At 42.9% G+C, this 26,214-nt stretch overlaps 1 protein-coding gene across 1 annotated transcript in view; it reads left to right on the top strand.

Moving 5' to 3' along the window:
- The window catches only part of CYP19A1 (cytochrome P450 family 19 subfamily A member 1), a 52,571-nt gene extending 26,748 nt beyond the window's left edge, over positions 1-25,823 (top strand). The window contains exons 5-9 of the mRNA XM_088472968.1: positions 10,335-10,449; positions 10,563-10,677; positions 13,947-14,109; positions 16,715-16,956; positions 25,550-25,823. Coding sequence (XP_088329094.1) covers positions 10,335-10,449; positions 10,563-10,677; positions 13,947-14,109; positions 16,715-16,956; positions 25,550-25,795 — 881 coding nt within the window. The 3' untranslated portion in view covers positions 25,796-25,823. The remainder of the gene's footprint in view (positions 1-10,334; positions 10,450-10,562; positions 10,678-13,946; positions 14,110-16,714; positions 16,957-25,549) is intronic.
- The last annotated feature ends 391 nt before the right edge of the window (positions 25,824-26,214 follow it).

The following is a 26,214-nucleotide window of genomic DNA, read 5'->3' as shown; positions in this document are numbered from 1 at the left end:
CCGACAGGGTTAGGACACCAAAATCTGTCGGTCGGTAAACTAACCCTTCCCCTCTCCCTACCCTAACCTTCCCTCCCCAGTGGCTGAACCTAACCCCCCCTCCCCGCACCCTTACTCTAACCCTCCCCCTAGTGCCTAACCCTAACCCTTCCCCTAACCCCGCTACTTACCTTCGGGATTCCAGCGGTTGGGATGCCGGCACCGGGATTCTGACAGGTGTTGGGATTCTGGCACCGGCATACTGAGTGCCGGGTTCCCGGTGGTCGGGGACGACTGCATCCCATTAAAGAAGAACCAGTGCTAGGTTCAGGAGCAGATAAATATCTCCTGGATGAAATGGCTCAGAATGTTGTCTCTGACAATATAATTGCAATGTCTATCACCATGCTCTAATACAGCCTGGCGCACTATAAAAAAAGAGTGTAATTTCCACCTCCATAACGCTCTCATTGCTCTCTCCATATCGCTCCCCTTTTCCCTCTCATAGCTCTTCATTTCCCCTTTCATATGTCTCTTATTTACCCCCTCATTGCTCTCTCATATTCCCCTTACTCCATATGTCTCTCATTGCCACCTCACAGGGACTAGAAATTGGCCCTGGCATTTGAAGCATACAGGCCCACCTCAATGATGGAGGGCGGCTTCTGATGACCTCCTCTTGACTCCTCGAACTGTTCCCAGCCTCCCCCTGTATGTACAACATAACATCATACCTTACATCAATCCCATCGAGAAGAGCACCGGGAGCCAGAACTTCCTATCCAGGTTTCCAACTGGCTCAGCCTCTGACTGCTGAATTAGGGAAGATCTAGCCTTTTCTTTTAGGGAGGAGGAGGGGGGATATTAACAATTAATATAGACCCTTCCACTTTCTATTTCTGACATCTCCTACTTCTTAGTGTATACTCTTTTAATGTATACATGATTAAAATATCATACAAGTGTACATCATTCTATGTATTAAAATCCACACTTCACAGCTCATCCTGCAAAGGACTCAAACTCCAGACCACATAGTCAGAGAGATATGTGTAATTATGTTGTGTGTTTGTACCATTATAATTATAACATTCACTGAATAAATCCCCCTGTTTTGAAATACACAACACTACAAGCAAGGGATTTAGGGGGTCATTCAGACCCGGTCGTTAGCGCCGATGCGCTCGGAACGGGTCGATGGCCCCCCACAGAGCATGCGCACGTTGGCGCCATCGTGCACATGCGTGAGACCCGCTACGACCGACAGCGCCAGTCGTAGCGGGTCTCGATCCAAAGGGGGCGAGCTGTCGATGTTGATTGACAGCTCGCCCCGTTTGGAAGGCGGGCCGGGGGGGTGGCAGCCCAAATGGGGGCGTTCCCATGGGGACTAGTGATGTCAGTGGAGAGCTTCCGGCCCAGACAGAGCCGAAAGCTCTCCGGGGCTTACGACAAGGGAGACCCTACCCTAGGGTCTCGTCGTAAGCCCCGATGGTCGCGATGGTCTTGACCATCGCGACCATCACCTTAGGCGGTCGTAAGGCTTACAACCGCAAAGGAGGACGTCTTGAAAATTCAAGAGGTCCTCCCCTCATTCAGACCAACCGCACGCTCTGTGCGACCGGCTCTGAGTGAGGTCCTTAAACACAAAACCTCCTATACCATATTCAGACTCTTAACTTGTAAGCTATCAGTATTAGTGTTATGTATGTGCACCTTGTCAATCATTTAATTTTGAGGGTTCGGTATATACTGTATGTTCGATAATCACAATTTCTACATTCACGGACATTCAGCATGCCATGTTAGAATGTCGACATACTGTTTACTTCTCATTCTGTCCCTAACAATACCCCCTGGGAAATGTCGACATTCAGTCAATGTCAACATTTTGCAAGTGCTGATATTAATTATATTGATTTTTTTTTTCATGTATCAATTTTGACCTTCTGTGAATGTAGATGCCTTTATGTAAAACAATGCTTAGCATGCAGTGCAGTTGACTTGATCTCACAACTTCATGCACCACAGTCACACATGTAACACATTTGCTATTTGCTACTATGTAGCAAGCCTAGTAATTAATAACTATTTATAAGCTATTTATAATTCGTAGCTTAGGCCACCATGTAATCAGACCTATGTAGTGTGTGGCTGCAGGTTAGTAGGAGGTACTGAGTACCTGCTACAACTTTACTAACATGCAGCTGCACACTACATAGACCTGCTTAGCTCCAGTGGTCTAAGGGCCTGATTCAGAGTTGTACACAAACCTGATGGTTTACACACAACTCTCAATGATTTGCGATCTGCGCATGCTCCCTAAGCTGCAGCATGATTGATATGGTCCAGACATTTGGAGGCAGAGAGGGGGCGGCGAAGAACTGTGTTCTTCACGATGGGGGAGAGCAATCGCATTTTCAAGGCGTGTCGAGGCCAGGTCCTGCATCTTCCGACACAGTATCCTGGCCTCTGCAGCGTAATTACACCGGACATCCTGAGTAACCTAAGGGTTACAGATGTCCAATGGTTATGCTAGTGATCCAATGCTACATTTCCGGATACAGCATCAGATCACAGAAGCCGGCAGGAGGGGTCTATTTACAAAAGATGCCTCCTGTGACCTTTGCATATTGTAGCACAGCCGCTGCGTACAAGGACACAGCAGCTGTGCTACAGCGTACATCTCTGAATCAGGCCCTAAGTAGCAAATTACAATAGTTTACATAGAGTTAGAATTACTATACTTAAGGGAAGGTCAGACTTTTGGACTCAATGATGTACTCTAAAGGCCACAAATTGATTTCCATCTACCAAAAAGGGACATTTGCGCGCACCATAGGCATGCTCCCGAAAAAAAGGGGCATGGCCTCATAGCAATGGGCGTGGGGACTTAGCCACTGAAATGTAAACTAACTCCACATATCAGGTTAGCACTGCAATCAATAGACTAATGGCCACAGGGGCCTATTCATCAACACTAAAATAAAGTTTTTAAGGACATTTTCCTTAATTACCGTTATTTTAGTATTCATGAAGTATCTTAACACAGGAGATATCACTGATATCTCCTGGTTAAGTCCCCCTGCGTTCATTTCCACACTCCCCATACATTAGTATGGGGATATGGAAATTATGGTATTCATCAAATTCCGAAAATTATGTATTTTCAGAATTTGATGGAGTAACTATCCGCCACTGTGAGGTGGCGAATAACAGGTGAGACTTACCTGCTTCCAGCTGGTGAGGTCCCCCTACGTCTTCCTCCGGCGCTCTGGTCCGTCCTCTGGCTCCGGTGGCTGCTCGGACACTGTGTACCCCAGCAGAACACAATAAAGTTTAGAAAAAAAAACAACTTTTTTTTTGTTTATTCTAAACTGTACTATGGTCTGCTGGGAGAACATGTGTCAGAGCAGACACCGGAGTCGGAGGTGCTGCAGCGGCCAGGTAAGTGCGGGCAAGGGGGAGTTTTTCGTAGGGGGAAGAGGGGTTGGGGACACACACACAGAATTACCGCAGCTGTAGGTAGTGCTGCGCATGCACTGGTTTTGCGGATGTAACAGCGCATGCGCAGCACTGATTCCAGCTGCGGTAAGGTAGTGTAGATAGGGAAAACTATCTATTTCCCGAAAAACTGTCATTGGAAAAATTACAGCTTTTCGGAATAGATAGTTATGGAGAGGAGGAATGATGAATTCCTCCGGTAATTAGGTAGAACTCCATGCGAGTTCTAAACCTAAATACCTCCAGAGAATTTTAAGTTATGATGACTAGGCCCCACAGTGTAAGAAATAAAGATGCTGCAGATAGTAATCGGCAGTAATCTGGATGTTAGTACAGTAATTACTGCATGCAACAAGGTGTTATTCACACAGGTGATATTGAGCTGATATTTCTCTCACCACACTCAAAGGGGCGTATTCAATTAGCGGCGATATCATCGGCCGATTTCACTGATTGTTGCGTGATATTATTGCCAATAATAGCATCCGCGCTCCCTTTTTCGCCAAAAAACAGGCGAAAACGGGTAGGTGCGATAATTTAACAGGCGAAAAAAAGCAAAAATGTCAGGACATGTATGAAAATGCGTCTGTACCCAATAAAATGGCTAACGTACATCGGAAATCAATTTGGAAGTGTTTTATTGGCCGTAAGTATTTAGGGTACTTATATTGCGTCGGTTGGCTGTAATTTGCGTATTAAAAAAAAAAAAATTATAGAAAGCTATATTTGTTCCAGGAAATTACTGTTGCACATAAATTGGGGGTTAAAATAGGTGCAAATTGGTTAAAATAGGTGCAAGTATATTTTCTTGTCGTAAAAGCGCATTTTTAAAAACAGTTAAAAAAACCACCTGCTCCTGCCACATGCAATGTTTAAAACACCTGTCGCATCCATATAGCCCCCCGAAATACCAGACCCAATACATTAAACCTATTTTCAGCTATTTTTGTTTTTTTCACCCAAAACTTGGCCGGTCGTTTATGCCCAAATTACTCAAATTACAAAAAACTATTGGGGTAATCATTAGGGGGGCTGTCCAAAGGGTTCTGAAAGAAATCTCCACATCTTTAGGCAAAAATAGGGATTTTGCATTTTTTTCACCTGGTATGAGATGGTGAAAACTTTTTGCCTGTTTCACACTATCTGATTATCGCGGGTGCGATAATTTACTGCAAAATAGAGTGTGCGATAGCGATATTATTGCCAGTACGATAATTTACCAGCATATCGGCACTTATCGCACCTTATTAAATACGGCCCTTAGTCCACACAGTATGTCGCCTTTTTATTGTCCAGAATGTGCTCCCGCGAGCCTCGCACTTTATAGCTCAGAGGAGTGTGTCTCAACGTGGCTGTTGTTATTAATGTAGAGAAGCTGTGTAGCAGCCTGTGTGTAGTGGACAGACTGTGTTCCGAATGCAGTGTGGAGCCGACGGTGGTGTTGGAGAGAATCAAGTCTACTGAAACCACATGAGCCGGGTGCAGGTCAGCCTCAGCCAATAAGAATCAGCCTGATTCTTATTGGTTATTGCTGTCACATGTGACAATGAACAGGTACATCCACGACGTTATCGCAGCAAGTCAATAAGAATCATGCCGATTCTCATTGGCTGATACTGGACGTCACCGCAATCTGCAGGTCGAGTGTCCGCATTTGACCAGTCGATCATGATTGATGCTTTGGCCACCCCTGAATTTGAGTTCCCAGCAAGGCCTGCTAAGCATTGTGTGCAATGTGCAAAAGTTTCCTTTAGCTCCCCGTAAAAAAAGAAAAAAAAAAAGAGGACTCCCTTCTGCGCACTCCCAAAAAGGGGGAGTGATTTCATGACACACCCCCTGTTCATCACTCTAGGGGGCATATGGCGAGGTAGAGAGAGACGGGAAGAAAGTGGCAGGGAGAGACATTGGGGGGCTGCGTAAGGCAGTGGGTGACAAAGACGCAATGGGTGACAGCAGTGGCGGTTCTAGGGGCGGGCTAACACGGCCATCACCCGGAGCGCCGGCCCCTAGAGGGCGCCACTGAGTCTTCAGGAGAAAAAAAAAACCCAGCGCCGGTTTCCCCCCCCGCTAGCCGCTGCAGGGAGGCTCCATATCAGCGGGTGTCCAGCTCCCTCCCTCCAGCGGCAGCCAAAAGCCAGAGCTCACTCCTGAGCTACGGCTTCCAGCTTCCGCGGAGAGCACTTTGGGAGGGATGTCATGACGTCTCTCCCATAGATCCGAGGATCCAGAGAGCACTATGGGAGGGACGTCATGACGTCTCTCCTATAGGTCTGTGGTGGAGCCGCTGTCGGACCGGACGGCAGCGGACGGCAGGAGCGGGGCTTAAGGTAAGTATTGTGTTTGTTTTTTAATTTTTTTTTTTTTCAGAAGCACCAGCACTGGGGGCATGGCTATAGGGGGCATTACTACTGAGGGCACGGCTATAGGGGGGCATTACAACAGTGGACACTACTAATAGGGGGCATTACTACTGGAAGCACTACTATAGGGGGCATTACTACAGTGGACACTACTAATGGGGGCATTACTACTGGAGGCACTACTAAAGGGGGCATTACTACAGTGGACACTACTAATGAGGGCATTACTAATGGGGGCATTAATATAGAGGGCATTACTACTGGAGGCACTACTATAGGGGGTATTACTACAATGGACACTACTAATGGGAGTATTACTAATGGGGACATTACTACTGGGGACATTAATATAGAGGGCATTACTACTGGAGGCACTACTATAGGGGGCATTACTACAGTGGACACTACTAATGGAGGCATTACTAATGGGGACATTAATATAGAGGGCATTACTACTGGAGGCACTACTATAGGGGGCATTACTACAGTGGACACTACTAATGGGGGCATTACTAATAGGGCCTTAATATAGGGGGCATTACTACTGAAGGCACTACTATAGGGGGCATTACTACAGTGGACACTACTAATGGGGGCATTAATATAGGGGGCATTACTACTGGAGGCACTACTATAGGGGGCATTACTACAGTGGACACTACTAATGGTGCATTACTACTGGGGGCACTACTATAGGGGGCATTACTACTTTAGGCACTACTGTAGGGGACATTCCTACTGTGGGCACTACTAATGTGGGCATTACAACTGTGGGCACTATTATAGGGGGCATTACTACTGTGGGCACTACTATTGGGGACATTCCAATGGGGGCACTACTACTGGGGACATTAACACTGTGGGCATTACCAATGGGAGCATTACCACTGCGGTCACTACTAATGAGGGCACTGCATGGCGGGCACCACTTGGGGGGCCATTGTGTATGGGGTACCACTGCTGTGGGCATTGTATAAGGGGCACTGCTACTGTGGGCATTGTATTAGGTGCACTACTACTGTGGGCCTTGTGTATAAGGGGCACTAATTTGGGCATTGTGCAAAAGGGGCACCACTGTGTGTCATAACATGAATAAGGGACTACTGTGTGGCGTAATTTGAATTGGGGATAATGTATTATAAAGGGAATTACTGTGTGTGGCACAATGTATTATACAGGGCATTACTGCGTGTGGCATAATGTATTATACAGGGCATTACTGCGTGTGGCATAATGTGTTATACAGCTTATTACTGCGTATGACATAATGTGTTATACAGGGCATTACTGCATGTGGCATAATGTGTTATAAAGGCCATTACTGCGTGTGGCATAATGTGTTATACAGGGCATTACTGCGTGTGGCATAATGTGTTATACAGGGCATTACTGCATGTGGCATAATGTGTTATAAAAGCCATTACTGCATGTGGCGTAATGTGTTATAAAGGGTATTACTGCGTGTGGCATAATGTGTTATACAGGGCATTACTGCGTGTGTCATAATGTGTTATACAGGGCATTACTGTGTGTGGCATAATGTGTTATACAGGGCACTACTGCATGTGGCATAATGTGTTATAAAGGCCATTACTGGCATGTGGCGTAATGTGTTATAAAGGGCATTACAGTGTAAGACATACTGTGTAAGGCGTATTACTGCACATGGCAATTATTCGCCACGAGGGGAGAGCTTGGGGGAAGCCCGGCACCCTCGTAAGTGCTGGGCACGCCCCACAGTGTGATCAATTGGGGGTGTTCCACAAGGACATGCCCCCTTTCCGGTAGCGCGCACAGAGTAACACCATCTACAAACCATTATTTCTTAATTATTTTTTTTGGGGAGGGGGGGGCACAACTGGGAACTTTCGCCCTGAGCTCCACAATGTCTAGAACCGGCCCTGGGTGACAGGATAGAGGCAGACAGGGAGAAGCAGTGGGTGACTGTGAGTGATAGGGAGAGGTAGAGGCCTGGGGTGTCAGATGGTGGTAGAGGGAGACAGCGAGAGGCAGAGGGAGACAGCGGGAGGCAGATTGTGACAGGGAGAAAGCAGAGAAAGCCAATCTGTGACAGGGTAGAGGTAGACAGGGAGAGACAGTGGGTGACTGGGTAGTCAGTGGGTGACGGAGAGGCAGTGGGTGACAGATAGAAATAGAAAATAACCTTATTTCTTCAGGATACTCCACACAATTTTTACCCCAAAATCACAATTTTTCAAAATGATAAAGTATAGCAGCATCTACTGTGTATATTATTATTTATTTACAAAGCTATGCTTACTTTTACTATTTTTGATTGTATTTTAACTTTTTAATATATTTTACACAAATAGGTGCTTACTGTACTTTAATTCTTATTCCAAGTGTTCCCCACTGCAGTCCTCCTCATGCAGGTGTATTATCAGGCTTTCAGCTCCTCGTCCCTTGTAAAGGGGGTGGGCTGCCTGTGCTGCTACCTGGCTTCCTGTTCATGCAGCACTGCTGGCAGTTTCAGTGACACTGTGGCCCCTAAGGGGGCGGGGTCACGGCAGCTTATACACGTCCGTGGTCAACACTACATTAATAACGGCACTATGCCGCACATCCACTTGCCAACTGTGAAACGAGAGCACGATTACGACATTGTAATCGTGCAGTCATTTCACAGTCTGTTATGTGCCTACACTGAACGTTCAGTCATTCAGTGTAGGCACATCAATCATACTCGTACATGCTCAACCTGACGTTATCGTCAGGTTGGCCAGCATGTTCAGGCGATGATAGATGTCAAAAAACGACCAGCGGGCATGCACATCGCTGGTTGCTTTTGACTTTAAACTGCCAGATTTGCCGACGATTAAGAAGCGATTGAACGATAACAATGTTGTTATGCACCTTTAGTTAGGCACCTTAGCTGCTTATTTAATGGCCTCTGGGCATATGATACGGCATGCAACTGCATCCAGCTGTCGGCCCCAAACTGTAAAAGTGTAGCTGCCCGGGGGGCCCCCAGCCCACCCCTGTCAGATTAGACGGCACCAATGGGGTGACTGCGGGCACGTCCCCAGGCCGCAGCACCCCCGGTGACCGCCCTGCTTTCCCGCCCCTAGAACCGTCACTGAATTTAGACCATGTTAATATGACTGCAAAGAAATGTTTTCACCTGTTTCAGTGAATACAAGAAAATAAATATAAATATACCCGTCGCATTATAGAAGGTGTAGTTTCCTCTCACCCACTCCCTGTGAAGACACCTTTCCCCAGCTTGCATGCATGTACTAAATGCCTACAATAGTCTGGGAGGTGTTACCCACAGCATGGTCTGTACTATGGCATATATGAATTCTGGGAGCAACCAGCAGAAATGGGCTGTGACAGGGACCCTGTTGTCATACAGCCAGTGGGAAAAGACCGCTTTATGTACTCAGCATTATTTTTTATACAGAAAAATATATCAATATTTCATGTACTCCTTGTTGTGTTATGCGCCTTGAGTGAATACCAGCTCTGGTTATTATAAGGGGCTTATATACAAATAAATGTGTGGGATATCCCCCAAAGATAGCATTATCAGGGGATATCCTCAATTTTCAAGCATTCCCAGAATGTACTGAATCTAGAGGGGATAGGAACCAAAGCAGCTATCTCATTGACTGCTTTGGTCCCATATTTTTGATTGCAAAGCAGACCCCATAGGCTTCTATGGGGGCTGCCATAGTGTGAGATTTACTAAGATCTGGAATAGGACGTATTCCAGATCCTTGGCACTGACATCTTCACACGGTGTTAGCCCATAGTGGCCTATGGTCTGCTATTCTGCAATTGTTTCAAGAGAAGGACCTTCCACACCCCCCCCCCCCCCCCCATAGACATCCACTAACATGCGTGTAGCCTGATGGCTGTGCATGCACATACTTCCCATCATTCTGGCTGCCCACTCCGAGAGAGGGAAACCAGGGAAGTGAGAGGCGTGGCATAGGTGGCCGATGCGAGGGGGCATGCCAACATGATCACTTCATTGTGGCCATGCCCCCAGCTACACAATGTCAATATTAACGACATTGTAAAATAGAGGGCATGCCTACAATGACACGATTCAGCACGTGTCATCGGCCGCCTGGCCCGCCCACTTTAGAAGTGGCTGCCGCCGGGGGGACCAAGGCACTGTGGAATACTTGTATGTCTGTCCGGGCGGCCAGGAGCAGCACCTGATTTTTAGGAGCCTCCCAGCCGTCCCAGGAGGTTAGGAAAGTATGCGCATGCACTTTCAGCTGGTCAGGTCATTGGGAAGGGCTTTTATTGGAGCCTGTATCCTTTTTTGCTAATTTGAGTGAACACATTTATTTTTGCTTTATGGATTAGTCGTTGTCACATCAGAACGCATCAAAAATATGTGTTCTGTGATAAATAGGTCCCTAAATTTGCTGATAATATATGAAAGAAAATTTGCTTTTGATAAATGGGTATCTGTAAAATGGTTTATGTTTAAACACAATATCATATTTATTCCTCCAGAAAATGACATTGTTTTAAAGATTCAGAAGTACTTTGACGCATGGCAGGCTCTTCTACTGAAACCAGACATATTCTTCAAAATTTCCTGGCTGTACAAGAAGTACGAGAAATCAGCGTGAGTAATCAATGTCTAAACAATGCTCTACCTACAGTAGAACAAATGAAATGGTGTATCAATGCAAAACAATTACGCTGATTCAAAACGTAAATATCTTCTCTGTATTTTAGCAATGATTTGAAAGAGGCTGTTGAAGTTCTTATTGAACAAAAACGACGGGAGATTTCGACTTCAGAGAAGCTGAGTGAGAATGTAGATTTTGCATCAGAGCTTATTTTCGCACAAGTGTGTATTCCATCAGTTTAACGAAATGTATGAATAAGTAATTGTGTTCTCAGGAGCAGCTTGTGCTCCACAACTAGTAGTAGAAATCAAATATAAGAGGAACACACAAAAATATAGTGCACACAAAGGAAAGGTAAAGAAGATGTTTTACGATTCACACTTAGAAAACTTTAAATACTTTATATTAGAGATTTCAACCTGACCCAATTCATTAATTGAGCACAGATTAATTTAGTAACTCAGTGCTAAATTCAGGAGCGGTATGCAGTCGGGAAGCCGGCGGACTTATTCCCAACTGCTTTATCCCGGCGAGGGTAAAATGACAGGCGCCTAAATCTAGGTTTAGGGCTCCCGGGGGGGACTTAGGGTTAGGCACCCCCCCGGGAGGTTAGGTTTAGGCTAGGGGGAGGGAGGGTTAGGGTTAGGCACCCCCAGAGGGGACTTAGGGTTAGACAGCAGGGATGGGGGGGTTAGGTTTAGGCACTTAGAGCGGGGATTAGGGTTAGGCACTGGGGGGAAGGTTAGGGTTAGGCACCCCTAAGGAGGGTTAGGGTTGGGGGGGAGGTTAGGTTAGTGAATACTTACCTGGGGATGATCGGGATTTTCACCCATGTCGGGCAGCCGCTGTCGGGATTCCAACCGCTGTCCAGAGGTAAATCATGCCAATTCCTCAGGAGCAGATAAATATATATGAAATTAAATGGGCTAGGCCAGTGTTTCCCAAACCAGGTCCTCAGGGACCTCTAACTTTGCTTGTTTTACAGATTTCATCAGTAACCATGGGCGCCTGAACAAGGGAGGGCAAGGGGGTGAATCGCCCCCCCAAACATGTGAGAGGAGTGGCGGCCGCGGCTGGTCAGGGCCTGTGCTTTATAGCAATAGGCTGCACGGCCCCTGCACCTCGTGGAGGAGGAGGTGTAATGTGCGGTCTTTAAGTTAAAACACAGCATATTACACTTCCTCCTCTGTGCGGTGCAGGGGCCTTGCAGCCTATTGCTATAAAGCACAGCCCCTGACCATCCGTGGCACGGCTCAGGTAAGAGAGAGGGAGGGAGGAGGGGAGAGGCCCCTGTCAGTATCATAAGCAAAATAATTAGCTCCACATGAAGATCTTTTAAAAAGTATATGGGAAAGGAAGGGCATTTATACACAACTTAAAGTAATATAAGTACTGTACTAACTGTAAAGGTTAGATTCAAGAGTATATTTATTCTCAAATTACGGAGTTGGTGGAGCTCCCAGAGTCAAAAACAAAGTATCAGAACAGGTTATTCTCTGCCAGATGCAGAGAGAAGAAGAAACTTTTTGGGAAGGGGTGGCACTGTTTTTGTAAAGTTTTTAAGACAGAATTTAATTTTTATTGATGTTATTTTAAAATATATAGCAGCAAAAAAAACAACAATATTAAATGTTAACATACATGGTTCAATTGTCCTAATCTGTTTCTGTCCAAGCATTTTACCCAGAGATTCTCTCATCCACCGTCCAATGCCATTGACACAAACGTTTAGACAGCAGAAATCTTGGGGTCACTAATGCTGGACAATTATTTTTTTTCTCTCAGCTGCAATACCTAATTACTTATTGTGTCACATGCTTAATAATTTATTTTGCTATTTATTAGAAACACATCAATCTATGTATCATAATGAGAAGATAACCTGAGTGATTTATTTGATCTTTTTGTGTGATCATGTAAATCTTAATGTTTTTATATTACTCAATCATTTGGAAGTTACACTTCTGTGATACCATAGGAAAGACTATGGGCCTGATTAAGAAGTGGATGCAATGCCGAAGTTTGCTGAGTTGAGCAATTATTTTTGTACTGCGCAAGCATCTGAGTCACATTGCGTATAGGTCCCGATGGATTACTGATGGAGGATTTGGACACAGAGTGATTAACAGTAGTTGAGCATTTCTGGGAGGTAACTGGGCTGTCAAACACAGGCATGTCGCAACTGTTTTGGTGTGTTTCTAATTCTGCGAATGCGTCTGTGTACGCAGTTACAATGGCTCTGGTGGCTGACTTCCAACCATCATTCTGAGCAACCATAGGGTTGTCAGAGGACCGACGGAGTATCTTTGTACTCAAGAGTCACATATTTATGTGACACATTAAAATAGTTCCTGGGTTCCACTATTTCATTGTCATAAACTCATGTTTGGATTGAAATAAGTGTAAAAATCTCTGGCTTAAATGATATAAGCTCTTTTATTATCCACCAAGGTAGTCTGATGCATTCACATAAAACGTTCAGTTCATCTGATTGTGTAAAGATTATTCTGAGAATTCCAGTAAAACTAATCCAGAACAAGCTAATGGTGCGTACACATTGTCAGATATTCTGGACGATATAAATGATAACGATATCGTTTATCGTTCGATCATTTATATCGACTGGAATATTAACCCTTTCAAAGGCCAAACGATGGCTGATGCGCGGGCACGAATGGTCGATATAGATATCGACCATCGCCCATGCATGCAGGCCAATATGGTCGATATCGACCATATTAGCCTGTTTTTTATAGGGACCCGCGATCGTTGATTGTGGGTCGTTATAGTAGTTGGGGGGTTGCTGCATTTGCTGGATGTTCGATCCAGCACATGCAGGATGATCAGATAACGATCATTATCATTATCTGATAGTCCGATGGTCTGACCGTGTGTACCCTCCATAAGGGCCTTTTAATATTTTCGCCCAATACCTTTTTCTCTCAGTTATTTGATTTTCCTGAAACAAGTCTATATGGTAAAGAACATAAAGTGCTTATCCTAATACATCTCAGGAATTTAAGAGAGAAAAAAAGTTTCCCCTGCAATAGATTTGTGTTGTATGGAATAAGGAACAATGTATGGTCAAATGTAATGTTGTTGGGCTTTTTTTTTGCTGCTATACATTATAAAATAACATGAATAAAAGTTTCATTTTAACTTTAAAACTTTACAAAAGTGCCCCCCCTCCCCTCTGCATATGGCAGAGAATAACCTGATCTTTTAAGATGTCAGCCAGTGATGAATACACCTGTGCTCCAATTAGAAGATCTGTAAAGCATGCACTGTTACTGGTCCCCGAGGACTGGAGTTGGGAAACAAGATGAAACAAGGAAAATTGTGCTATGTTTAAGTAAAAGTTGCAATAGGGTCTGTTCATATCAATTCATTATAGATGTCTGAATGTACAAATTCATGAATTCAAGAAACATAGTCCAAATTAGATACCAACATTTTTAAAACATCCTTTTTACTTGTTGTCTTCTCTCAGAATAATGGAGAACTGACAGCAGAGAATGTGAACCAGAGCATCTTGGAGATGCTGATTGCTGCTCCTGACACTATGTCCATAACTCTCTACTTCATGCTTGTATTGATTGCGCAACATCCAAAGACTGAAGAGATGATAATGAATGAGATTCATTCTGTTATTGGTAAATATAACTATGAAATCCACAGCACCATAATACTGAATAACAAATGAGGTCCCTGTACAAATTGCTTATATTTGCTGCACACAGATTTGTTTCCTTTGCTTTGTGTCTGGAATCTTGACCTTTGATCCCTGTAGGTTTCATTATGTGTCTAAAACTCAGAATTAGATGAGGGAAACTTTTAAAACTATCCTTCAAAATATTCACCTCGTTCTGCATTTGGTTGTCAAGATATGCAGGTTTTACTGGCGTCATTTAGAAGAAAGTGTTCAGTACAGAATTCCTCTATCATTACTGTTCCATCTGAATTTCTCCCTTACTGTTTCCAAACAACAGCACAGAATTAATTGACACCATTGTCATCCCAGCTCTGCTTATAAACTATTATTTCTGCAGAAAGCCAATTTAGAAATACAGGGCAGAATGCCATTCTACAGAACAGCAGGACCTCACAGAAGCACCTTTAACAAATGGCTTGTTCTGCAGCAAAACTCGATTTTACAGCACAGTTATCTCTACACAGAATGAGTGACATCACTGAGACTTTCTGGATGTGTCACTAGTTCCTGGAGAACTAACTGAATTCACAAAATATAGTTATGTATTGACTTTAACTTTAAACAATTATAGAACTTCAGTAAATTTCAAAATAAAATTATTTTGAATATACTGTAGGTTTTTTTAAATTTTATTCCTACAACGTGTTTATTGAACCAGCTTACATCATACAAAAGTAAGAAATATAATATATATTGTTATTTGAATGAGAATATAAATACAATATAAAAAAAAGTAGTATAAAATGTTATAGCCCAAAAACCATTCATATACATGTAACATACATGTTTACCCAGGGGAAATTATAATTTCAAGATTTCTTTTTAATTATAACTTTTCTAGTATAGTAGTAATAACAAGTTACAGACAGTAGGTGTCACTGTTTGCATTGCTGCCTATAGAGAACGTGTTCCCACTCAGCCAGCAGTTGCATCGGGAACTATTTATAACCTATGAGAAAGTATAAGCCCACAGCAAAAGAAAAATATTTATCTACTATAAGTTTAATAAAAAAGATGTATTGTATAAAATAAATTATAAACTTATGCAATAAGAAAATATAATTACATTTTACACAATTGGCAAACTGTGTATTACCAATAAACTGAAAATGACTGTCCCATTTAATGCTAGAAACTGCCTCAAGATGGCCAATATGTCAGATTAGATCTGTGTAACGTTTGCGCTCTGTAGGCAATGCATTGTTGTTTTAATTCTATGGCAATTCAATGACAAAAGTCGACCCTGTTCCTATTTAAACTCAGCTTGTGGCAATTCATGTAAATAATGAAGGTTGGTTTGTAATTTAAAAAGATTTAAATGACATTGTAAAACTCAAATCATATCCTAACATAAGAAAGTTAACAATATTTTTTTGTTTGTGCAATGTTCTGCAGAATAGCACAGAATGACATATGAACGATTGTTTTCTGGTAAAAGACCACATAGATAAATATCTATTGTCCATATTATGCTAGTCCTATTTCCAGATTTACTTTATTTTGGCTATTCTCTCTATAATTTCCTAGCGACCAATAAAATTACTGCTAGTGCAGTTGTTTGTAAATAGAAAGGAAAAGATTCAGTGACATTTTCCTAATTCAACAATGAAGCATAGTAACTGCCACTGTAGTTCAGGGAGAGGCTAGAGCTGCTTTTAATTGCACATTAAAGTACAATTGTGCATGACATTTCGCATAGTGATGTAAATATACTGATTGCTAACATATGGGGAGTTTAGATTTGTTTTCTATGATTTTCTATTCATTTAAATATGTTTAATATTTATAGAAAACAATGTGAGAAAAGGATTAAATTGATTAGATTATTGATAACCGTACACAAGCTTCATAGTTTAAATAGTGTAATGTCAAAGGTGTAATGCCATATTGATAATATACAGTGACATTTTCTATTATCCCATCACAAAGTTTTGCTAAATAAATTGCTGAATAAAACTTGGTGTTAGAGCATCTCACTTACTGTACAGTATAAGTAGGTATTTGATAACTATTTGCTCAGAGCTAGGTTTATTGTAGTGAAATTTAGGACACTATCCCACAAAGGTCACCTACTGTATAATACAGTATGTAAAGCCAAATAAATAATGCTAACTCTGTATATGAAAACATTTATTTAGGCTAGCACCTCCTAGAACACACAAAATGGGGGTTATGTAATAGGTTCTGAGGTGAAGGTACCAACGTGATTTTGGCAAGTTTGCCACTGAATTAAAAGAACCAATCAGTCATACTCGCACAGCTGGTTTTGCATTATAACTGATTGGAACTTTAAATTTAATGACAACCTTGCTGAAATCACCTCGGTCCCTTTATGTGTGAACCCATTGCATAATGCCCATGTAGGGAATAACAATAATCCCTTAATGACTGCATAATTTTGGTTTTCCCATATGAAATTTAGGTTTTGGACTGACTGGAAGGAGAGTAGGGTTAACTAATAGACTTATTCAGTCAGAGAAGCAAGAAGGAGGTAAATGAACCTGTCATGGAGATTGAGCAATAACTTTTTACTTTTCCATTGGCAGGTGACCGGGAAGTGCAGCATAGTGACATGCAAAACCTTAAAGTGCTAGAGAACTTCATCTATGAAAGCATGAGGTACCAGCCCGTGGTAGACATGGTCATGCGCAAGGCTTTGGAGGACGATGTCATTGATGGCTATTATGTGAAGAAAGGCACCAACATCATTTTAAATCTAGGACGCATGCATAGAGTTGAATTTTTTCCAAAGCCAAATGAATTCACCTTGGAAAATTTTGAAAAAACGGTATGTACATCTTTGATTATTGAAGACACCCAAACTAATAACGAGTTAGGTATGTAAAAATGCCATGACTGATAGTAATAATGATTCATAATTACAACTGAGTTTCTATAATGTTCTAAAAAAAGATTTTAGTTTACTTGGAACTATTTTTGTAAGTAATGACAAATAGCTTACCATATAGTGCAGACAATATTCCATACATACATACTGGAGGAATCTATTTAATCTCCGTAATGACAGGACCTTTCGGATGCTCTGTTCATACTACTGGACACATGTACATATTGCCTTGATGACACTTCCACCTAATTTTAGGGGCATTATGACCAGGTCACTCAACAGTTATATGGTCTCCATATCACTGGGTGTAATAGCTGGCAATTTGGAGGCTGAAAAATCCACACATCGTCAGTAGCTTACAGAATACAATGACTTAAAACAAAACATGTAATGTTAAAAGAAAAAAGTGTGCCCCCCCATCAAAACAACAGGACGGCAACTTCTGATGAAGAGGCAATAATCTGCTGACAAATATGCCTTGGAATCGGATGAGGAACTGTAAACAGGACTGATGCCCAACAGTTGAAGAGGTGCTGAGGTCAGGGTCAAAGGCAGAGATCTAGTACACTGGACAGCAGTAATAGTCCTTGTCATGGCCAAAGTCAAAGATTCTTGAGACTGAATCATTTGGCACAATAGTGACCCTGTTCTTATTATAGCATCTGAGGTGCGACGTGCATCAATCATCTAAATCAGTGGTTCTCAAACTCTGCCCTCAGGAACAAAAACAGTTTGCAGTTTTGCATGTCACCCAGCAGGTGCACAGGTGTATTACCAATGTCACATTTTGAAGATCCACAGATGACCTGGAAAACATGAACTGTTTGGAGTCCTAAGGACGGAGGAGTTTGAGAACCACTGATCTAAATCATTAAAACACCTTTGTTTCAGCCAGCCATTTGGTATGCGTACATTTCTAATCACCAGCACCATCTCCTGCTCCCTTTGCACCTCTGTCTGGATGTCAACATGGAGAAAGAATGTGAGTTATACCTAATAGACAGGTTTCTATGCAGACGTGCCCCATTTATTAATGATCGCAATTGCAATGCGATCTGGGCATGACATTACCGCCCATGCGATGCGATCCTATTCCCGGAATGTATTATCCAGCACACAGAGCTGCCGAGGCTGACTGCACACGCACACACGCTGACTGCACACGCACACACGCTGACTGCACACGCACACACGCTTACTGCACACGCACAGCTGCCATTTCCGGAGATGGTTCCGGAGGAACCCTCTCCCAGCTAATTATGCAAAGTGTAGCCCATAGGCTACAGCGGCTAACGCCATCTTCAGTGTGGGGGCGTATTGTACCGATCACATTATTGTGACACCACCCCCACTATATCAGCAGCAATTACCGGTATTGTAGAGAAAGGGACAGGCCACATTGATGTAATTCAATGCAAAGTTTGTCATCTCAATAGCCTGAATCCAACGTCACAGATTCTCTCCAATAGAGAAACAATGAACAATAGTTCTATCCTACACTCCACACTCCATTCAAGCAATATTATGGGGGAAATTTACTAAGCAGAGGGTTTGAAATCCAGCCGGGATTGAAGCATTTTTTCAGCAGGTAGCTCAAAAACTTCACAGAAAGGCAGAGAAACAAAACTTTAAAACAGAAATCGCAGTCCTGATTTCCCCTACAAGACTGAGTTCATGTTCAGATACCATAGCAATGCATTAGAACACTTTGATTGGCTCATCTGTGGCAATGACCAGATGTGAACTCTTATTAATGGCGGGGCCTCGTTGGAGAAAATAGTACGTCATACACATGAAAGAAGGAGGTTTTGCCAACGTTTCAGGGATGTATACATGGAACAGAAAGGACTCTTTTCTTAAAAATATATGTGCATAAAAAAGTGGTGAATGATGGGATGTGGGGGAGTCTTATTTAATTATTTTTGACATGGTGTATCTGTACTGTTTTTTTAAATATATATTTTCTTAGAGATGCACTGCAGGTCTCAGCATGCCCTGTCTAGTAGGGCATGTTGGCACTTATGGTTCATCAAGTGCCAGCATGCCCTGGCAGCCATTTATATTAGGCATGAATGACAGTGGTAGCTGGGAACCGTAGTGTGCCAGTAGAGTACAATACTATTTCTAATTAGTCCCAAACCCACAGCCCAAGGCTTGTGGGATATAGCCCTAGTGCTGTCAGCAAGGGGCTGATTACGTCTAGGGGAGGGGCCTACTTTTTTAGGCCAGATCCCACTTACCAAAGGATTCCAGCCCTGTAATGACTAAAGGTGGGCATATACTATGTAATTATTCGGCAGATCAGTCGATAATCTTCTGACCGCCCCGATAATCGAACAGTGTAACTGTTGGTCTGTCGGACATGCAAAATCATCCAGCATGTCTGATAGACCCGATAATTGTTCAGCTGCATAGGTATTCAAAATTTCCCCTGTTTGTTCACAGGGGACGAACAGGAAAATGTTCCCTCCCTATGGGGCCTATTCATCAACACTAAAATAACGGTTCTAAGGACATTTTCCTCAATTACCATTTTTCTAGTATTCATTAACACACTTAACCAGGAGATATCAGTGATATCTCCTGCGTTAAGTCAGTCTGCGTTAATTTCCACACTCCCCATACATTAGTATGGTGATGTAGAAATTAGGTTATTCATCAAATTCCAAAAATTATGTATTTTTGGAATGTGATGGTGTTACTATCCGCCACTCTCAGGCGGCGTATAGCGGGTTATACTTTGCCTGCTTACAGCATGAGCAGGTCCTACTCGGCTCCCTCCATCGCTCCCTGGTCCCTCCTCCGGCTCTGGCTGCTGCTCTGACACAGTCTAATGTTTAAAAAAAAAAAAAAAATCTTCAGACGGGAGCTCCGGGGTCCGCGGCTGCAGCCTGTGTACCAGGCGGCCAGGTAGGTGGGAGCGGAGGTTGGGGATGGCGGACGGACACAGAATTACCACAGCTGTAGCCAGTGCTGCGCATGCACCGCATTTTGTGAAAGTAACGGTCCATGCACAGCACTGATTACAGCTGTGGTAAGTTAGAGCAGATAGGGAAAAGTATCTATTTTCTGATAAGCTGTCATCGCAAAAATGGCAGCTTTTCATATAGATAGTTATGGAGAGGAGGAATGATGAATTCCTCCGGTAAATAGGTAGAACTCCATGCGAGTTTTAAACCTAATTACCTCCATCAAGTTTTTAGTTATGATGACTAGGCCCCTATGGGAGGAGCACAGATATTGTGGACATACCCTGACATATCTTACAGTGTATGGCCACAATATCTAATGGGTTTTAGCTTGTCAGATAAAATGTCTTTTAGTCGGTCTGTGACATTTTATCTGACAATGTATGCCCAGCACATAACGTAAGGATGGTTGGCACTATGGCGGGGGGACACCACGCCACATTTCCCCCTTAATATAATGCAGGCTATTGGATAGTCAGGGGTACCTCATGCTTAAAAGTCTACAGCTGGTTAGCAATTTGGAAGGGGGGGCGGGGGCGAAGCATATATATATATTAGGGGTGTGCATCGGCCACTTTTCGTGTTTTGGTTTTGAATCTGGATCTTTTTTCGTGTTTTGGATCTGGATTGGTTTTGCCAAAACCACCCTTCCGTGTTTTGGGTTCTGGGTTTTGGTTTTGGATCTGTATTTTTTTGGAAAAAAGCATAAAAACAGCTAAAATCACAGAATTTGTTTTTTTTTTTTTTGTTCCTACGCTATTATTAACCTCATTAACATTAATTTCCACTAATTTCCAGTCTATTCTGAACACCTCACACCTCACAATATTGTTTTTAGGCCAAAAGGTTGCACCAAGGTAGCTGGATGATTATGCTAAGTGAGACAAGTGGGCGGCACAAACACGTGGCCCATCTAGGAGTGGCACTGCAGTGGCAGACAGGATGGCAGTTTGAAAAACTAGGCCCCAAAGAGTACATACTTGGCGCTGCTACTTTGTTGATGCACGTGCGGCTAACATGCAAACAAACACAAAAGAATAAACCATTATAAATGTTTGAATTTTTTTGGCCACTTTGGGGGTTACATCGCCCTTCAACAGACCAGCCGGCCCTTGACTTGGTGCTTGGTGCTACTACTTTGTTGATGCACATGCGGCTAACGCGCACACAAACACAGAAAAAGAATAAACAGAAAAATGTTTTAATTTTTGGGGGCACTTTCTGGGTTACACCACACTTCAACAGACCAGCCGGCCCTTGACTTATGAAACAGGAGCATGCTTGGCACTGCTACTTTGTTGATGCACGTTCGGCTAAGACGCACATAAACACAGAAAAATAAAAAAAAATAAAATGTTTTAATTTTTTTGGGCACTTTGGGGGTTACACCACCCTTCAACAGACCAGCCGGCCCTTGACTTATGACACAGGCGCACGCTTAAAGGCTGCTACTTTATTGATGCACGTGCGGCTAACGTGCACACAAACACAGGGAAATAAAAACTGCACTTGGGGGGAGCACCCCTGATGGACAGAGCACCCCCTGGACAACACTACAGCACCCGTTTAGGACTACAGTGACACAGGAGCCACTGAAGCCCCCCCTCTTCTGTCTGCACACAGCTCCTATGGACAACACAGCCTTTATGGGACAACAGCACTGCACAACACAGCCCAGCCAGTCCCTATGGACTTTGGACACAGCCCCTATGGACAACAGGAGCACCAGTACGGCAACCTCCACCGTCCATCTATGGACAACACAGCCTTTATGGGACAACAGCACTGCACAACACAGCCCAGCCAGCCCCTATGGACTTTGGACACAGCCCCTATAGACAACAGCAGCACCAGCACAGCAACCCCCTCCCTCCCTTTTCACAGTCCACAGCCTGAGTGAAAAATGGCGCTGACGCGGGGACCTTTTATAGAACCCGCGAGAATCCGACAGCGCGAGGATGACGTTTTGCCTCGTTCCGGGAACAGAGTCTGTCGGGAAAACCAGAGCCGGACTCGGTTCTCACCTGGGATCGGGCAGGCTCAGGGGAGTTCGGATTTCTTAAATCCGAACCCGCACATGCCTAATATATGTATGTCTGTGTATATATATATATATATATATATATATAATTTATTGCATGGATCCTAGGGATCTTTGCTGTATTTCTAAACAATAGCAGTTTTGCTGTGGTATTTATGAGGGGCTCATAATAGATCAGTGTTTAGAAACCAATAAACATCAAAGGTGGGTTGAGCTTAGAAAGTCAATACGACCTTTAGTACATTCAGGGATTTGGGCATTAACCCGCCGTTGATCTGCAAAGATATCCATCAGTTTTAAAATACAGCCAAACTCGCCTCTTAGTCAACAATCTTCTCTAAAAACCATTTCCAATGCAGCAGACTACCAAAAATAACAAAAAGAAAATTTAAATTAATATAACAGGTACAGTATATAATCACTTCTTTAGTTTCTCTTTAGTATAATTCCTATGGATTTCTCAGAACAATCAAATTTTTGTTATCCTTGTTACATATACTATTATCTTGCTTTAATGGTGTAAAATATTAATTTTACTTTGTGCATGTGGCTTCCACGCTGATAATCATTTGATTGGACCGACAATCGAACAGTGTATTGCCATGACCGAACTGTAATTATTAGTCTGTCGGACATATAAAATCGTCCAGCATATCGTTCTATAAATCCGGTAATTGGTGAACCGCATATAACAGTGTAGATGCCTGACAGTTCCCCTGTTCTTTCATAGGGGAGGAATGGGAAAATGTCTCCTCCCCAGGGGAGGAAGCCACATATCATGGTCCATACACTGAGAAGTATCTCACAGTGTATGGCCATGCTGTCTATTGGGTGTCGGGCTGTCAGATATGTCTGTCGCACATTTATCCATCAGTGTATGACCAGCATTAGGCATTTTGGAATTGGAATATTTCATTTTTAGTGGAACTATTAATTAAATGTATTTGTGCAAACTTGGACATGGCATTTCTGTATTAGTTATAGCACTGCAAGTTTTATTTTCCCATCATAATCTGCAACTATAATTATATATCATAACAGAGCCTCAGCCAAGTCAAGCATCTTTTATTAAACCAGCCTGTGAAATATACTCAGGGGCACCACTGGCTGGTGGAATGAGGGTGACTTTAAATATTTTGTTTACATGGACATCTTCTTTTAAAGTTCAAACACTGAACGGGCATTCAGATCATATAGTCAATTTTCATTGTTACAGTATCCTCTCAATAACAGTGATAATTGCATGTTTATTAGAAATTTGTGTTGGAGGAATATAGTACGTGGGCACATTTATATGACAACACAGTGGAAAATGAATGCATGCTGTGATGTTCAAAAAACACATTTTCAAAACATACTGAATATTGTTGAATGTATTAACATGAATTTCTACAGCCCTTCCTGTTAACTATAATAAGGACTCTAATATTGTCAGAGGCAATATCTAAAAAGCGATTTTATAATCAATTTAGTTTAATTATTACTTTTTATTAGCTTTTTGGTTTTTCGCAGAGACAGAAAAATATTTCCACTGGAGATCACACAAAGGAATTACACACAAATGAAGTTTTGTTGCAGGGCAGGCCATTTCACATCTTCGTGTTCCAGCTTTGTGTCACCATTCTGGGAAATTTGCAGTCTGAATAGTGGTGTGCAGTGCCAGTACTCCCGGAGACAATGTTGTCAGTTGACGCCGGGCGCCAGCCCTGAAGGGGGCACCTCCTACAATGTCACCCGGGTCCCGGCCATTCCATGTCATACCGGCAGCCGCTTCTAAGTACTTAGTTCCTTCCAAAACAGAGGAGCCACTGAGCTGAGCATCAGCGGCGTCTCCTCCTCCACGTCTGGACTCTATGGTCTCAGCTCGCGTAGCATGTGACTGCCCGCAACCCTATGCCTGCCCGCCTGAGGAGCCGAGACTGTCTTGGTCGCTCCTCTCGGATACTGCAAGGCACCGGCGGCTGTCACTGCGGGGAGAGAGAGTGGCCTGGGACTCGGGAGAGATAAGCAGTGGGCAGTGGCTCTGTGGGCGGTGGCAGACAGTCTGGCAGTAAAACATAGTAAGTCTGTCAAGCCCTATGAGGGTGGGGTGGGGTCATTCCTGGGGGTAGGAGTGGGTGGAGGGGTGATATATTTTAAATGCACATACTTTATCACTCTGCCATCTTAGGGGGGGGTGATATATTTAAAGAGCATACTGTATATTTTATCACTCTGCCATGTTAGGGGGGGGGTGATATATGTAAAGAGCATACTGTATATTTTATCACTCTGCCATGTTAGGGGGGGGGTGATATATGTAAAGAGCATACTGTATATTTTATCACTCTGCCATGTTAAATTATTTAAATATATCACCTGACACCCCCCCCGTAACATGAGTGATAAAACATATGCTCTTTAAATATATCACACACACCCCCTTACATAACAGAGTGATAAGATATATACTATTTAAATATATCACCCCGGTCCCCCCCAGCACCTACCCCACCAGGGGCAGAACTGTGGAAGTCAATGGAGGCGCCAGCACTGAAGGGGCACCTCCTCCATTGCCCACAATATATTCACCCCACTTAGGGCTGTAACTATGTACCCGGAGTGTACCGTCATGGCCGCCCAATACATGGCACCTCTTCCCGGCACCTGAGAAGCCACCATACACTAGCGGAGAGCTCCATGTCAGACCATCAGCTGTCACCTCCGTCTATCTATATCCTGTCCCTACTCATGGGTGTCGCTGCTCCTCAGATTATGTCAGTGTGACACGTCCGGCATTACAATGTCAGCGGCTGTGACAGGGGGCACCAAATTATAAATTGCCTCCGGGCGTCTGGGATGAACTTACATTAGAGAGATACTGTAGAAGTCAGCTATGAGAACCACAATCCTTGTGATGTGATCACTGTCACCCAGAGATTACATTACTCTGGAATCCTACTAAGCCTGCAGTGCCACATAATAGGCCTCATTTACTAACAAGTTTTATCACCAAAACGAGTGATAAATGTCACTGTGTATGATAAATGGTGCTCCAGCCAATCAGCTCCCAACTGTCAACTGTTAGAAAAATGACAGTTGGGAGCTGATTGGCTGGAGCCCCACTTATAATACATTTATCACTCGTTTTGGTGATAAAACTTGTTAGTAAATGGGGGCCAATGTCTTATCAGCCTTATAAAGTCTGTACAGATTAATATATACCATATTGGAGTGTATATAATATGTCTCTTATGCATATATAAATATATATATGTTGTAGTATTTACCAAAAGAAAATACACATCATTTTAGAAAGGGTAAAGATATCTATGAGAATCCTGGATTTGCCCTGTTAGACTTTTTGAAAGAAGAGTGTATTCTTTCTCTAGTAGGCCTGTGGTCATGGGGATAAAGCTGTATAGGGGTCTAACAAAAGAACGGATGGTAGAGCAATGTTATAGTGTTATTAGTGATTGCATCATACCCAGACAAGTGAGATGTTTCTTCTACCTCTGAGAATGTCTCTCCCTAATATTTGCAGGTTCCACATCGCTACTTTCAGCCATTTGGTTTTGGCCCTCGGGCATGTGCAGGAAAGTACATATCCATGGTGATGATGAAAGCAATTCTTGTGACTCTGCTGAAGAGATACCGGGTGCAAACCCTGCAAGGACGGTCTCTGGAGAACATCCATAACAAAAACAATCTGTCCTTGCAGCCTGATGAATCCCAGTCCTCATTAGAGATGATTTTCATTCCACTTCACACGGCTCAGCCTAAACACTAGCACAGGAACACTCGCATTCGTGCCAGGTCTGGAGGCCTGAAATGTAATTAATCTAGAGTTAGTGGCAGTGTTGGTCTCTGTTAAATCTTGACTTAACTACTGCTGTATGATTAGAATACCACTGTATGTCTGATCTATGTTTATTTAAAAAATATTATTAATAAAATATGATTTATATTTTTCCTATATTATAAAAATGCTTTATACATTTAATATATGTATTGTTTAAATATATAACATTTTCCTTTCTACAGATTTACCAATATTTAGCAAATAAACTAGCTTATTAATGCAGTATCATGGCATAACCTATAACTATTATATGACTATACACAAGATAAAATGTTCCCTCTATGATGATTGAAAAGAAAACATTAAAAGCTTAATGTAGTGGTTGGTGCCTAGTTCAGCATTGAGAG

The sequence above is a fragment of the Taudactylus pleione genome, unplaced genomic scaffold (genome assembly GCF_031769625.1).
Source record: "Taudactylus pleione unplaced genomic scaffold, aTauple2 ptg000129l, whole genome shotgun sequence".
Classification (NCBI taxonomy): domain Eukaryota; kingdom Metazoa; phylum Chordata; class Amphibia; order Anura; family Myobatrachidae; genus Taudactylus; species Taudactylus pleione.
The sequence above is the reverse complement of the archived record's forward strand: the minus strand, read 5'-3'. Positions and strand labels throughout refer to the sequence as shown.